Source organism: Suncus etruscus, chromosome 11 (genome assembly GCF_024139225.1).
Source record: "Suncus etruscus isolate mSunEtr1 chromosome 11, mSunEtr1.pri.cur, whole genome shotgun sequence".
NCBI lineage: Eukaryota > Metazoa > Chordata > Mammalia > Eulipotyphla > Soricidae > Suncus > Suncus etruscus.
Genome location: NC_064858.1, coordinates 70,004,724 through 70,018,370, shown reverse-complemented (window position 1 = coordinate 70,018,370; position 13,647 = coordinate 70,004,724). Strand labels below are relative to the sequence as shown.

General features: G+C 37.0%; 1 protein-coding gene, 1 non-coding gene and 1 pseudogene across 2 annotated transcripts in view; 1 reads left to right on the top strand and 2 right to left on the bottom strand.

Moving 5' to 3' along the window:
• Positions 1-13,647, bottom strand: part of PPP1R12A (protein phosphatase 1 regulatory subunit 12A) — a 125,128-nt gene that overhangs the window by 55,987 nt on the left and 55,494 nt on the right. Inside the window, exon 4 of the mRNA XM_049783366.1 lies at positions 11,356-11,515. Within this exon, the coding sequence (XP_049639323.1) occupies positions 11,356-11,515 (160 nt within the window). The remainder of the gene's footprint in view (positions 1-11,355; positions 11,516-13,647) is intronic.
• Positions 3,093-3,154, bottom strand: LOC126023775 (U7 small nuclear RNA). The gene has a single exon (XR_007500838.1). It is a non-coding gene; the product is annotated as a U7 small nuclear RNA (small nuclear RNA).
• LOC126022660 (ubiquitin-like protein 5) lies at positions 11,693-11,915 on the top strand (annotated as a pseudogene).

Here is a 13,647-nt window from a genome sequence, read left to right as displayed (position 1 = left end):
GTACTTTGGAAATTGTACAAAGCTCTTTCTCAGACCAAAGAAAAAGTCTAACATGTGGAAGGTTAATAAAATTCTACTAAACAACAACTGGATCAAAGAGGAAACTAAGGAAGAAATAAAAAGATTCCTTGAAACTTATGACAAGTGAAGATATAAACCATCAGACTCTGTGGAATACAGCAAATGCTGTATGAGAATATTCGTAGCAATATAGGCCCTACAATAGGAATAAAGAAAAAAAGTCAAAACCCAAAACCTGGGGTTGGAGTGACAGCACAGCAGTAGGTCATTTGCCTTGTGTACTCCAACCCGTGACAGACCCAGGTTCGATCCCCAGCATCCCGTATGATCCCCTGGGCCTGCCAGGAGAAATTTCTGAACTCAGAGCCAGGAGTAACCCCTGAGCGCCAGCGCCAGTGTGGCCTGAACACCACACTCGACCCCCCAAAAGTACAAATCCAATAGCCTCTAGCCACACATGCCACCTTCCGAACAGAAAAATGGCCCAGCTCCTTCATCAACCTCCAGAAGAAAATAATGGCCACTGACTTTTCCCAGGTAATCTGGTCCACGATGATTACTTCTGGGGCCTTCTCAGAAGGATGGGAACAGACTTCCCTTTCTGCCTGAAGCCACAGCAGCTCAGAGCCACACCTGATACCCTTTAACAGAAACAGCCTAATTCCACAACTGAACAATAAAAACTGCCAAGCCACAAAACTGTTTCAAATCTATAGGCTCTGTACCATGTAGCCATACCTTAAAATTACATAGTGGTGTCAGTCAGTACAGTAATACTACAGAAAAGAAATCTGACAGGAAAGTTACACAGAAATCTACCAACTTCAGTGACCCTAAATACAGAAGGCTGAACTAGTACCAATCACAGCCCAGTCAACCCTTAGACACTGTCTTCACCACAGAGAGCTATAATAACTATCTCAAACCGATTCATCTTTGATAATCCCATTTGCTATTGTGTTGTAACAATACGAAGTAAATGTGTTTGCACTTGCATGGAGGCAGGCTATGGTGGTATGAGATTGGGTACACTGGTGAAGGGAAAATCAGACTTGTAGTGGCACAGGTGTTTGACATTTAATGCCTGAAAAATTATATTTAAAACAACTTGGGAAATCATGGTGTTATAATAAAAATATTTTAAATAAAAAGAAAAATAAAGGGGCTGTAGCTATGGCACAGTGGTAGTGTTGCCTTGCACTCGCCAACTCCAGACAAACTCTGGTTAGATTCCTGTGAGCACAGATACAGGAGTAACCCCTACGTGCCGCTGGGAGTGACCCAAAAACAAAAACAAACAAAAAATAAAAACAAAGTCCAAATCAAAAACCAGTTTGTGTTTATACATCACAAAACATGGAGAAGGAACAACAAATAAATCCAAAACATAAGAGAAAAATAGTAAAAAATAAGAGCAGAAATCAACAACATGGAAGCAAAGAAAGCAATTAAAATAATCACAAAAATAAAGAATTGGTTCTTCAAAAGAACAAACATGATAGATAAGCCTTTATCTAAATTCATAAGAAAAAAAAGAAAAAATGTTCAAATAAATTGAATTGGAGATGAAAGGGGAGAGACTACAATGAACCCTTCAGTAATTTAAAATGTAATCAGAGATTACTATGAACAACTTGAAGCTATAAGCTGAAAAACTTAGAAGAAATGAATTTAGATACATATAATCTCACAAAGTTGAACAAAGAGGAAGTAGAAAGTCTACAAAGGGCAATCATAAGTACGGAAATTGAAATCATAATTAACAATCTCCCCCAAAACAAAAGTCCTGATCCAGGTGAGTTCTATCAAAGCTTCAGAGAAGATTTACTGCCTTTTACTCCTTTAATTACTTCTTAAGAAATTCTAAAACATCAAAGATACAAGCAAGCATCCTTCCTAATTCCTCCTATGAAGCTAACATTACACTAATGCCGAAAGCAGAGAAATTTCTAGTAAAGAAAATTACAGACCAATATCCCTGATGAAAACCAACGGAAAAATCATTAACAAAATTTTAGCTAACAAAAAGTAACATCAACATAACAACTTGATTCAGTGTGATTCATACCAGGATGCAAGGGATAGTTCAATTCAATTAAAATAATTAACTATATTAATAAAAGGAAAGAACTATTTAATTATATTAGTTGATGCAGAAAAAGCTTTTGACAATATCCAACACACATTCATAATAAAAACCCACAACACTTTACCCTCAGTTCGTAACTCATTAGGTGCCGAGACTGACCTCCTGCCCCAACCTCCATCATCTAACTCCCAAAGCAAAAAGACACGCTCTATGTCATCTCAGGCCTGGCAAGAAGCTACAACCACCATTCCTGATGACTCATTCTATGTGGCCTTTCTTCTCACCACCGTCCCAAATGTGGACTGTTGCAGGCTACCGAATTCAGCTCCCGAAGGACCCTCAGTTCAAAGATACGACCTGATCCCTTACTGCTGCAAACCATTTCTAAAACTCAGTAAGACCACGGTGTGGGATAAAAATGTGCCCTGGATCTCACCCCCACCCAGAATATCTCAAAAGACTTAATGCGGATATCTCTATTTTCCTTGTATGTTTAATACCTCAATAGTTATACCTCTTAGTGTGTTTATTTCCAAAGGTGTAGGTAGCCTCCTCCATCTTTTTTATTTATTAATTTTCAAACTTTTTATCTTTATTTATTCATTTATATATATATTTAATTTCACTTGTTTTGGTTCTGCTTGTATACAATTTTAGAAAAAATGTCTTGCTTGGTAAAAAAACTAAGGTCAAAAACAGGGAACAGAGACCGTATAGCCTGTCATTCTTACCCCCAAATGCACCAGCAATATAATATGGCACTGTTCCCTTTTGCATAGGCATACTTAAAAAAAGGGGGGAAATCTTACATATAGATACAAGCTCTTATCTACTAGGGAGAAGAACCCATAAGTTTTATAAGCTGTGCCTCCCATCCTGAACATTTGTCATGGGGACTCAACTTACCGTAGACTCCATGTGATCAGAAAGTGACCGTCCAACCTTTTTGTTTTGTTTTGTTTTTGTTTTTGTTTTCTTTGGGGGGGGGCTTCCGGTGGAGACCAGAAGGCCTGCTGGACAAATTCTAAAAGAGCTGTAACACTGCAACCGTCCAACCTTAAACCCCAGATCTCAACTGTAAAACCTACACTGTTCCCTGCAACAGCACCAAGAATCTGCCTAATACCTCTCTAGCACCAATTTGCAACAAGTTGATAAAACAGCCAGAAGAAAAGACATTCTGTCCTTGGATCTGTGCAAAGACCAAGATCACTAACTACAGAAAACTGACTTTGACAACTGACTGAGCAGAACTTTTCCTGGGATCAAAAAGAAAGACCCTAGCCTAGGCGTGCACTTAGGACTTGTGCAAAAACCACGATCTTTAATTCCAGAGGTCTGATTTTGACAATTGCTACTGAGCAGAACTTCTTGAACCATAAAGACTATCCTATACTCTGTCCTAGGATTTGGCAAAAATCAAGATCACTAATTACGAAAGAATAACTACAACAATCTTGATGGAGCAGAATCTCTGGATCCATTAAGCCTATCCTAGTCTTTGTCCTATGACCTGTGCAAATACCAGGATCTCTAATTACAGAGGACTGATTTTGATAGCCACACTAAGCAGAACATTTCCTGGCACCATAAAAAGACATTGGGGTTCGACAATGAGTTTGTCCAGGGTCTGTAGTTTTTCCCAAGATAGGATGCTTCAAGGGTTTAACTTTGAATCTCTTAGGCAAGGGAATTCCCTTTCTAATATCCCCAACACTTACTGTGCCTATGCTAACACACACACACACACACACACACACACACACACACACACACACACACACACACACACACACAGGAATTCCCTTTCTAATATCCCCAACACTTACTGTTCCTATGCTAACACACACACACACACACACACACACACACACACGGGAATTCCCTTTCTAATATCCCCAACACTTACTGTGCCTATGCTAACACACACACACACCAAACACTAACTGTGCCTATGCTAAACACACACACACAAAAGGGAATTCCCTTTCTAGTATCTTCAACACTTACTGTGCCTATGCTAACACACACAAACACACACACACCAAACACTTACTGTGCCTATGCTAACACACACACACAAACAAACCCCAAACCTTGCCACACCAGCCCCCCTCTTGGTGTTGCTGCTTTGTTGTTGTTCTTTTTTAGTTGTGTTTTTTTCCTCATTGCTTGTTTTAGTTTTTTTTTTTCTTTCTTTTAAATCTATATTTATAGCTTCTAGATGGGTTCCCCCAGCTTCCCCCACCCCAACAGAGCCACAGAACTTGAATCATCTTATTTTGCCTCAAAAATTGAGGGGGGTTGGGCCCGGAGAGATAGCACAGCGGCTTTTGCCTTGCAAGCAGCCGATCCAGGACCAAAGGTGGTTGGTTTGAATCCCGGTGTCCCATATGGTCCCCCGTGCCTGCCAGGAGCTATTTCTGAGCAGACAGCCAGGAGTAACCCCTGAGCACCGAAGGGTGTGGCCCAAAAACAAAAAAAAAAAAAAAAAAAAAACTGAGGGGGGGGAAATGTGGATGGTACCAGGAGCAAACAATCACATGAACATTGAGTGGAAATATAAAATGAACAGACCTAAACACCAAACCCAATGTCAACGACAACAGAATAAAGAAAACCTAATCTACAACAAGCTATACACAAAGGGGACCTGTTATATTAGCAGTTCAGGGGGCAAAGGGGATGGTATGTGATGCACGCTGGAAACGGGGTAGAGGGAGGAAAGCACTGGTGGTGGGAATGGCCCTAATTCACTGTCACTATGTACCTTAAATATAACTGTGAAAGATTGTAATTCAGATTGATAATTCACAATAAAAACTATTTAAAAAAAAACACAACAAAATCGGGTTGATGGAACTTTCTCACAGTATCATTCTTAATGGTGAAAACAAAACGTATTTCCTAAGATCAGCACAAGGTATGGTTATCCACTATCTATCTCCACTTTTATTCATTGTATTAGAAGACCTGGCTATAACAATTAGGCAAAAGAAAAATACAACAACAACAACAACAAAAATCAAATACAAATTGGAAAAGGAAGTTGTCAGATGATCACTATTTACAAATAATGTGATAATCTACAGGAAAATCCTAAAAAGTCCACAAAAATGTTTCTAGAAACAATAAACTAATACAGCAAAGTAGCCAATTTCAAAAGCAATACAGAAAAATTGGTTGTATTCATACATACAAAAATGAATCAAGAGATTGAGGCATTCATCCCATTTTAAATAGTTTCCCAAAACATCAAGTATCTAGGAATCAACTTAACAAAGGACATGGGATATCTATACTATGATAGTTTTAAATCACTTAAGACAGACAGAAGAGTATCTTTTTTTAATATAATTTTTGTTTTAATTATAGTGGCTTACATATCGTTCATAGTATTTTCCAGGTACATATTTACATTGAATCAGGGGAATTCCCACCACCGAATTGTCCTCCCAACAACCGCTTCCATCCTGCCTCCCATATCCTCCACTCTCCCCGCCCCCAAGGGGCTGCTAGAATGCGTGATCCCTTCTGTGTCTAGTTTATTACTTAGTGGTCTTATAACTGTTTGGTTTTGGTGCCTCCATTACTGCTCCCTCTAATTGGGAGGCGGGACTAGAAAGTATCTATTTTGTTTCTTCATTGCAAAATAAGATGTATGCAGTGTGCATAAGAATTCGTTCATAAGTTTTGTTTTTACTATAGTCAGACCCTCCAATGGTCTGAGGGACAGTGAACTGGCCCCGTTTAAAAAGTTTGAGGACCCCTGTTAGAGGCTCTCATCCTTGGATTGAGGGACGAAGGGGAAAAGAAGGTGAAACACCACAACAGTTCAAAAAGAGGAATCAAATAAGATATCCAGTGAGCACTGCAGCAATAAAAATATGCACCACATAGTTGCATGGTCTTGAGATAGGAAGTATGACAAGGCACAAAGAGGAAGAAGAGAAAAGAAGAAAGAAAAAGTAAATATATAATTAAAAAAATGGACAATTACTTCAATATCTACCCCAAAACAAAGAACTCGACAAAAACTAGATAAAAATAATAAAAAATTAAAATAAAAATAAAAAAGGATTATTTAATGTTTTTTGTCTCCCCCCCCCGCCCCGCATAGGCACAGTAAATATTGGGGTCATCCAAAACGGGAATCCCCTTGGCCTAAGAGATACAGGGTTTCTCTATGCTCGGAATATATTGTCATGGGATTATCTATAGATTCCTTTCACGTTCATTTACTCTAAAATGGAAAATCAGTCCAGGTTTGTGATTTGGAAGAATCGATACTATTAAAATGAAATCCTACCAAATGCAATACCCAAACATATTCAGACTACATTCTTCAAGAATCTAGAACAGTTAATAATAAAGTTTTCATTGAATCCGAAGATACCACAAATAGTCAAAGCCTTATTAGAAAATAAGCAATGCAGAAGCATCTCATTGCCTAATTTGGAACTATATTAAAAAACTATAGTGATCAAAATTGCATGGTACTGGAATAAAAATAGGCTCTCTGATCAATAAATCAAAACACACAACAACAAAACTCTATATATACGGGATTAATTTTTGATATAGAAACCTAGAAAATGAAATGGAATAAAGGTAGCCTCTCCAACAAATGTTGCTGAGAAAACTGGATAACAATGTGCTGGCAATTAAAGTTTGATTCATATCTCTGCCTTATAAAAGTCCAATTCAAAGTGGATCAAAGACTTTGAGATGTGACCAGAAACTATAATGTACACTGAAGAAAATATATAGAAAGAATGCTCTAAGTTTTGGGTATCAAAGATATGTTTAGTGATCTGATATCACTGGCAAAGGCAACAAAATCAAAAATAAGCTGCACAGCAAAAGAAACACAGTTAAAAACTAAGATAGCTAACATAATGGGGAAAAATATTTGCATTCAAGACTTTAGATAAAGGCTGCATATAAAGAACAACAACAAAAAGAATGTACAAATTCTATTCAAAAATAGGGAGAGGAACTGAACAAACACTTCACAAAAGAAGACAAGTAGATCATAGGTATATAAAAAAAAGTGCTCAGCATCACTTATTAGGGAGATCCAAATCAAGAAAGATAATGAGATCATCTCACTCTAGTGAGAATGGCACATATCAAAAAACAGCAAGAACAATCTGTGCTGATTGGGATGAGGTGAAAAAAGAACTTTCATCCACTACTGATGGGACTGTTGTCTGATTCAAAACCTGTGGAAAATGGTATGAAGAGTTCTCAGTACACTTAGAATTGAGCTGCTATAAGTCTACTTTTAGCTATCTACTCCTAGGACTGAAAAACATTCATTCAAAAGGACATATACACACCATTATTCACTGCTGCAATGAATAGCTAAAAAACGTAATCAGCCTAGGGGTCTACAAATAAATAAAACTACAGTGGATTATGAAATCATGGTATAAATATATGTATATATATGTGTGTAGGTATGTAATATGTGTGTGCACACACACATATATTGTACACACAACAGGATACTCATGCCGGTGTAAGGACAATGGAACTGACTACAACCTGGTTAGAAATCAAAGATACCATGCTGACTGAAGCCAGAAGAAGAAAAACAAAAATGATAATCTCATGTATGTGGTATATAGAATAACTGGATGAAAAAACATAATGATGTCAAAGGTGGGGGGTGCCTATATCACTCTTGGCCCCAGAACTTAAGGAAAAGCAGACTGAAGGAAAAAAAATCAAGAGGGAAGGAAGAAGGTGAGAAAGGGAAGTAATGAGGGAACAAGGCTCAGGGCTTCAGTTTCACTGGTGATGTGGAATAGTGGTATAGCTATAAATCCAAAGACTCAACAACACTAAAAATATAAGGTCAAAGCTGCCACCAGTGAACTTTATAATATGCCTGTCAGGGTGGCAGGCAAGGGTTGGGAATGGAAATGAGTGATGATGGATTTTGGGAACACTGGTGATATCATGCTGATATCATAGTGTGTATACCTACAACAACTTCCAGTAACTTTGCAAATCATGCTTCTTTAAATAAAAAAATTTAATGTCTGTCTCTGGATAGGGATTGCGTTGAATCTAGATAGTAGTTTAGATTCTGACAATATATAATAGTTTATATTGACAAACATCAGCCAATTTCTCCTCTCCACAATATCCTAATATTTGGGTATCGAATTAACCAAACATGGATACTTACAGAGTTTGTGCATAAATAAGCAAACACAAGAAAGTCTTTTAATAAACATAAAGGATGCATATTACTGTACCTGGTTTTGACAATATATATATCCTCATATTTTTTCTGCATCTATATACTGTGGGGGGGGGGGGTTGTTGCTACTGGCTTTATTTTGGGAACACACCTGGCAGTGTTGGGGGTAGCTCCCCGCTTGTTGCTCAGGGGACTTCATCATTGTTTCAGGGAACTATATTGTACTGGGGGTCAAATCTAGGACTACTACCTGGACAGCATATATTCCCTAATTATTGGAGTATTTCTGTGAATAGATATATATTAATTTATTCAACTATTCCCCTAATAGAACAAAGCTGTCAGCACATAACTTATTTCCTATGTGAGACTACCAGTAAATAAATTAAAAAAAAATTCCTAGAGGTAGAAGTACTTAGCCAAATATCTGTTTCTTTGAAAGAATTTTCACTCAATTGTCACTTACACTTCATTAGTTATGTGATTTTTCACAGCTTGGCCAACAAAGTTTGCCAAATATTTTGATTTGCCAGTATGATAAAAACTGATAGTTCTCGTGGGCCAGAGCAATAGCTCAGCAGTAGGGAGTTTGCTTTGCAGGTGGCCAACCTGGGATGGACCTGAGTTTGATCCTCAAGTGCCTGCTAGGAGTGATTTCTCAGTACAGAGCTAGAAGTAAACCAAGTGTTGCTGGATATAGCCCAAACTCCTCCCAACTGTTTTCACCATAGCTTTATTTGCACTTATGAATAAGGCTGAGTTGTGTTTTTTGGTTTGTCTATTTAGTTTTGGGGCCACACCTGAAAATGCTTAGGGGTTACTCCTAACTCTGCACTCAGGAATCACTTCTGATGGTTCTGATGGGCCAGAGGGATATGGGATTAGAGGGATCCCATCTAGGTGTATAAGGGATAAGAACAAGAATTGCTCTTATAGAAGACAAAAACCCTCCCTACCTACTATATTACAGCTCTGACCCACGAGATTGAGTTTTATTTTATTTTTTAAAGGCTTAGGTGTATTATATGAGTCCAAAAATTGAAAAAAATTTGCCGCCAAGCTGAACAGATAGTGTAAGCAGGTATATAGGCAGAAACAAGCACAAACATTAAGGCATCAAGAGGAAATTCTATATAAATACAAATTTTGTGTGTGTCATATGGAATAATGTATGCCTGTGAAGCAACGTATTTTGAAGCTTAGTTTTAAAGGAGTCAGTTATTATATGAAAGCCATATATGTTAAACTGAAGAATTTAAAATTTATCGTGGTCCCCGAAAAATCTTAGAAGAATTTTAAGTAGCTAAATATCCTAATACTTGGAAGCAGACTAGAAATCTATTATTAAGTGAAATCTACTATTCTGTTTATGAAAAAGCTGTTCTACCTAAGCATATGCAATAAAAATGTATTGCATTTTGTATTTGTATTTTCAATTATTAATTAAAAATTTTTGTTGGCACCTAAAATTAGTGAGTCACTAATATGACTCACTAATGTGATCTCTAGGTTTTAGAGAAATAGATGGCAGAGGGGCACGGAAATAAAAGCTAATTAATATTCTAGGTAAAGTTTTAAGTTTTTGAATAACTAAGGATTGACTCATCTAAAAATGACTCATTAAAACCTCTTCACAAGGGCCCGGAGAAATAGCACAGCGGTGTTTGCCTTGCAAGTAGCTGATCCCAGACCAAAGGTGGTTGGTTTGAATCCCAGTGTCCCATATGGTCCCCTGTGCCTACCAGGAGCTATTTCTGAGCAGACAGCCAGGAATAACCCCTGAGCACCACCAGGTGTGGCCCAAAAAACAAAACAAAACAAAACAAAAAACTCTCTTCACAAGAGAAAATAAGAAGGATTGATACGGGGCCAGAGAGATAGCATGGAGGTAAGGCATTTGCCTTGCATTCAAAAGGACAGTGGTTCAAATCCCAGCATCCCATATGGTCCCCCGAGCCTGCCAGGAGCGATTTCTGACCGTAGAGTCAGGAGTAACCTCTGAATGCTGCTGGGTATGAACCCAAAACAAAAACAAAAAACTACAGTGATTTGTAAAATATAGTTGTCAATATCTTTGCATTACCAAATAGATAACATGAAACAAAAATTTATGACATGATGAACTTTATTTATTCTATTTAGCGTGACCCAAGTTCCAGTGTTCATATAGTATAAACAATTTTTAATAATTTTATACTTTACTATATAAAAAATAAGTTCATCTATAATTTTATTATTTTTTTTTTTCTTTTAGGATTTTCAGCCACATCAATGCTCAGGCGTTACTCCTGCCTATGCGTTCAGAAATTGCTCCTGGCTTGGGGTTTCATATGGGACGCCAGGGTACCATCCAAGGTCTGTCCTAGGCCAGCAAGGGCAAGGCAGACGCCTTAACCCTTATGCCACCGTTTCGGCCCTTTATCTGTAATTTTAGACAAGTTACACAAAATTTTTGATAAATTATTAAGTCATTAGGAATCATGTTTTCAGATTGTGATTAATATGTCTGCACATACATTACTTTAGTTTCAGTACGTAGTTAACCAACTCTGAATCTGAAAATGACTATAATAATTTATTGACATAAAATAATATAAAACAGTTGTCTAGCACTTAAAATTAACCTGTAGAAAAATCATAAATAAAGTAAAGAGCAGAACAATCCAAATTTGAAAGTGAAAGAGCTTTAGAAAAAAAGCAATATGTTTCTCTTTCTTCCTGCAAAATAGGGGTGGGGAAAGTAGGGCCCATGGTCCATATAAGGCATGTAAAATCATGTAGTCAGGCTCTGGTATGTGATAGGACTGACATATAACCTTTGGCAGCTGCTTACAGCCTGTTTGCCTGTACTGAATGGCATGTGAATGTTATAAATATCCAAATGATTCTTCAAAAAAATGTTACCTACCTCCCGCACAGGCATTAACTAATTTTTATAAGTTATTTCAAAATAGTTTCTATAACCATTACAAGTGACAATGTTTAGAAAATAAGCCAAACTAGAAAAGAGGCAGTAAAAGACAGTACTTACTTCAGAACTTCTGTATAGCCTTTAGCAGCTGCCACATGAAGTGCAGTACCTCCAGATTTGGCATGTCTGACATCATTTATATGACCACTATTTAACCACTGCCTTGCATCACGAAGCATTATTCGTTCTTCTTCTTTGCGAGCTGCTTCAATATCAACACCTGGCAAATTAAAAATAACTTTTAATTTTTTTGGTGAAAAATGTTCCTTCTATCTGGTAAATGAAATTATTTAAAATATTGTAAATTTAAACAAAAAACTAAGCAAAATTCTATTTTTAAAAAGATTCCAGGTGACTTGAGTCCTTTCGTCCCCTGCAGCCTGCAACTGTGAACAGGATGATCAAGGTGGTGTGTAACAACCATCTGGGTAAGAAAGTTCCAGTCAAATGCAACAGGGATGACACCATTAAGGGACCTTAAGAAGCTGATCATGATCCAGACTTATACCCTTTGGAACAAGATCAGGTTGAAGAAGTGGTATACAATTTTTAAGGGTCATTTATCTCTGGGGGACTATGAAATCCATGTTGGGATGAACTTGGCGCATTATCACCAATAAATGCAGAATTTCTTTACCCTCTGGCCTAGCCCTTTCTTCCTACCTTCATCCCCCCAAACACTAGTATGGCCTCCAGTTTTTAAAAAATGAAACATGAAATTCACAATAAGAAACATTCAAAAAACAAACAAACTAGTAGATATATATAGGGCACTCCATTCCCCAAAACTGTATATATACTCTTAATGCACATGCTGATCCATAAAACATACCTCCATAAAATCAAGAGAATAGAAACTGTACAGACTACCGTCTCAGATCACAAGGCATTGAAATTAGAAATGAAGTACAAAAGAACACAGAAGAAAAACTTTAACACCGGAAATTAAACAGCTAACTACTGAATAACCAGTGGGTCAGAGATGAAATCAAAAAGAAAATCAAGGGCCAGAGAGATAGCATGAAGGTAGGGCATTTGCCTTGCATGCAGAAGGATGGTGATTAGAATCCCAGCATCCCATATGGTTCCCCAAGCCTGTCGGGGCAATTTCTGAGCATAGAGCCAGAGTAACCCCTGAGCACTGCTGGGTATGACCCCAAAACAAAACAAAACAAAAAACAAACAAAAAAACTACAGTGATTTGTAAAATATAGTTGTCAATATCTTTGTATTACCAAGCAGAAAGCATGAAACAAAAATTTATGACATGGAATTTGAAAAAAAAATATAAAAAGAAAAGAAAGAGAAAAAATTTATGACATGATGAACTTTATTTTATTCTAAGAAAATCTGTTGATGGGGGCTGGAGAGATAGCATGAAGGCAGGGTATTTGCCTTGCATGCAGAAGGACGGTGGTTCAAATCCTGGCATCCCATATGATACCTCGAGCCTGCCAGAAGCAATTTCTGAACGTAGAACCAGGAGTAACCCTGAGCACAGCTGGGTGTGACCCCCCCCCCAAAAAAAAAGAAAGAAAAGAAAAGAAAAATTAAGAAAAAGAAAATCTACTAATCAATTCTATTCTAATTTAGCATGACCTATGCTTGATTTTAATATTAAACTATTTATATCAGTTCCAGTGTTCATATAGTAAAAAAATGAACAATTTTTAATAATTTTATACTTTACTATGACCCAAAAACCAAAAACAAAAAATCAAAAGATTCCTGGAAACAAATGCAAATGAAATGAAGACACAATTTATCAGATTTTGTGGGACACAGCAAAAGTGGTACTAAGAGAAAAATTATAGCTTTGCAAGAATACATCAGGAAGGAAAAAGGGACCTACATAAATAGCTTAGTGACAGCTTATAAAATTAGAAAATGATCAACAAAATAAACCAAATATAGGTAGACAGAAGGAAATAACAAAGCTAAGAGCAGAAATCAATTAAGTGGAACTCCAAAAACAATCCAAAAGATCAATGAAAACAAAATTTGGTTCTTTGAAAAATTAAACAAGATTGATAAACCACTAGCAAAACTCACAAAGAAACTGAAAGATAGTAAACCAAATTAGAAATCAGAGGTGGGAGATCACTACAGATACTACAGAGATTCAAAAGGCAATCAGAGACTACTTTAAGAAACTCTATGCCACAAAACATAAGAAAATGAAAGAAATGGATAAATTTTTGGACTCTACCTTCTTCATACCTATTTACAATAGCCAGAATCTGAAAACAACCCAAATGCTTGACAACAGACGAGTGACTAAAGAAACTGTGTTACATGTACACAATGGAATACTATGAAAGTTATCTGGAAAAATGAATTCATGAAATTTTC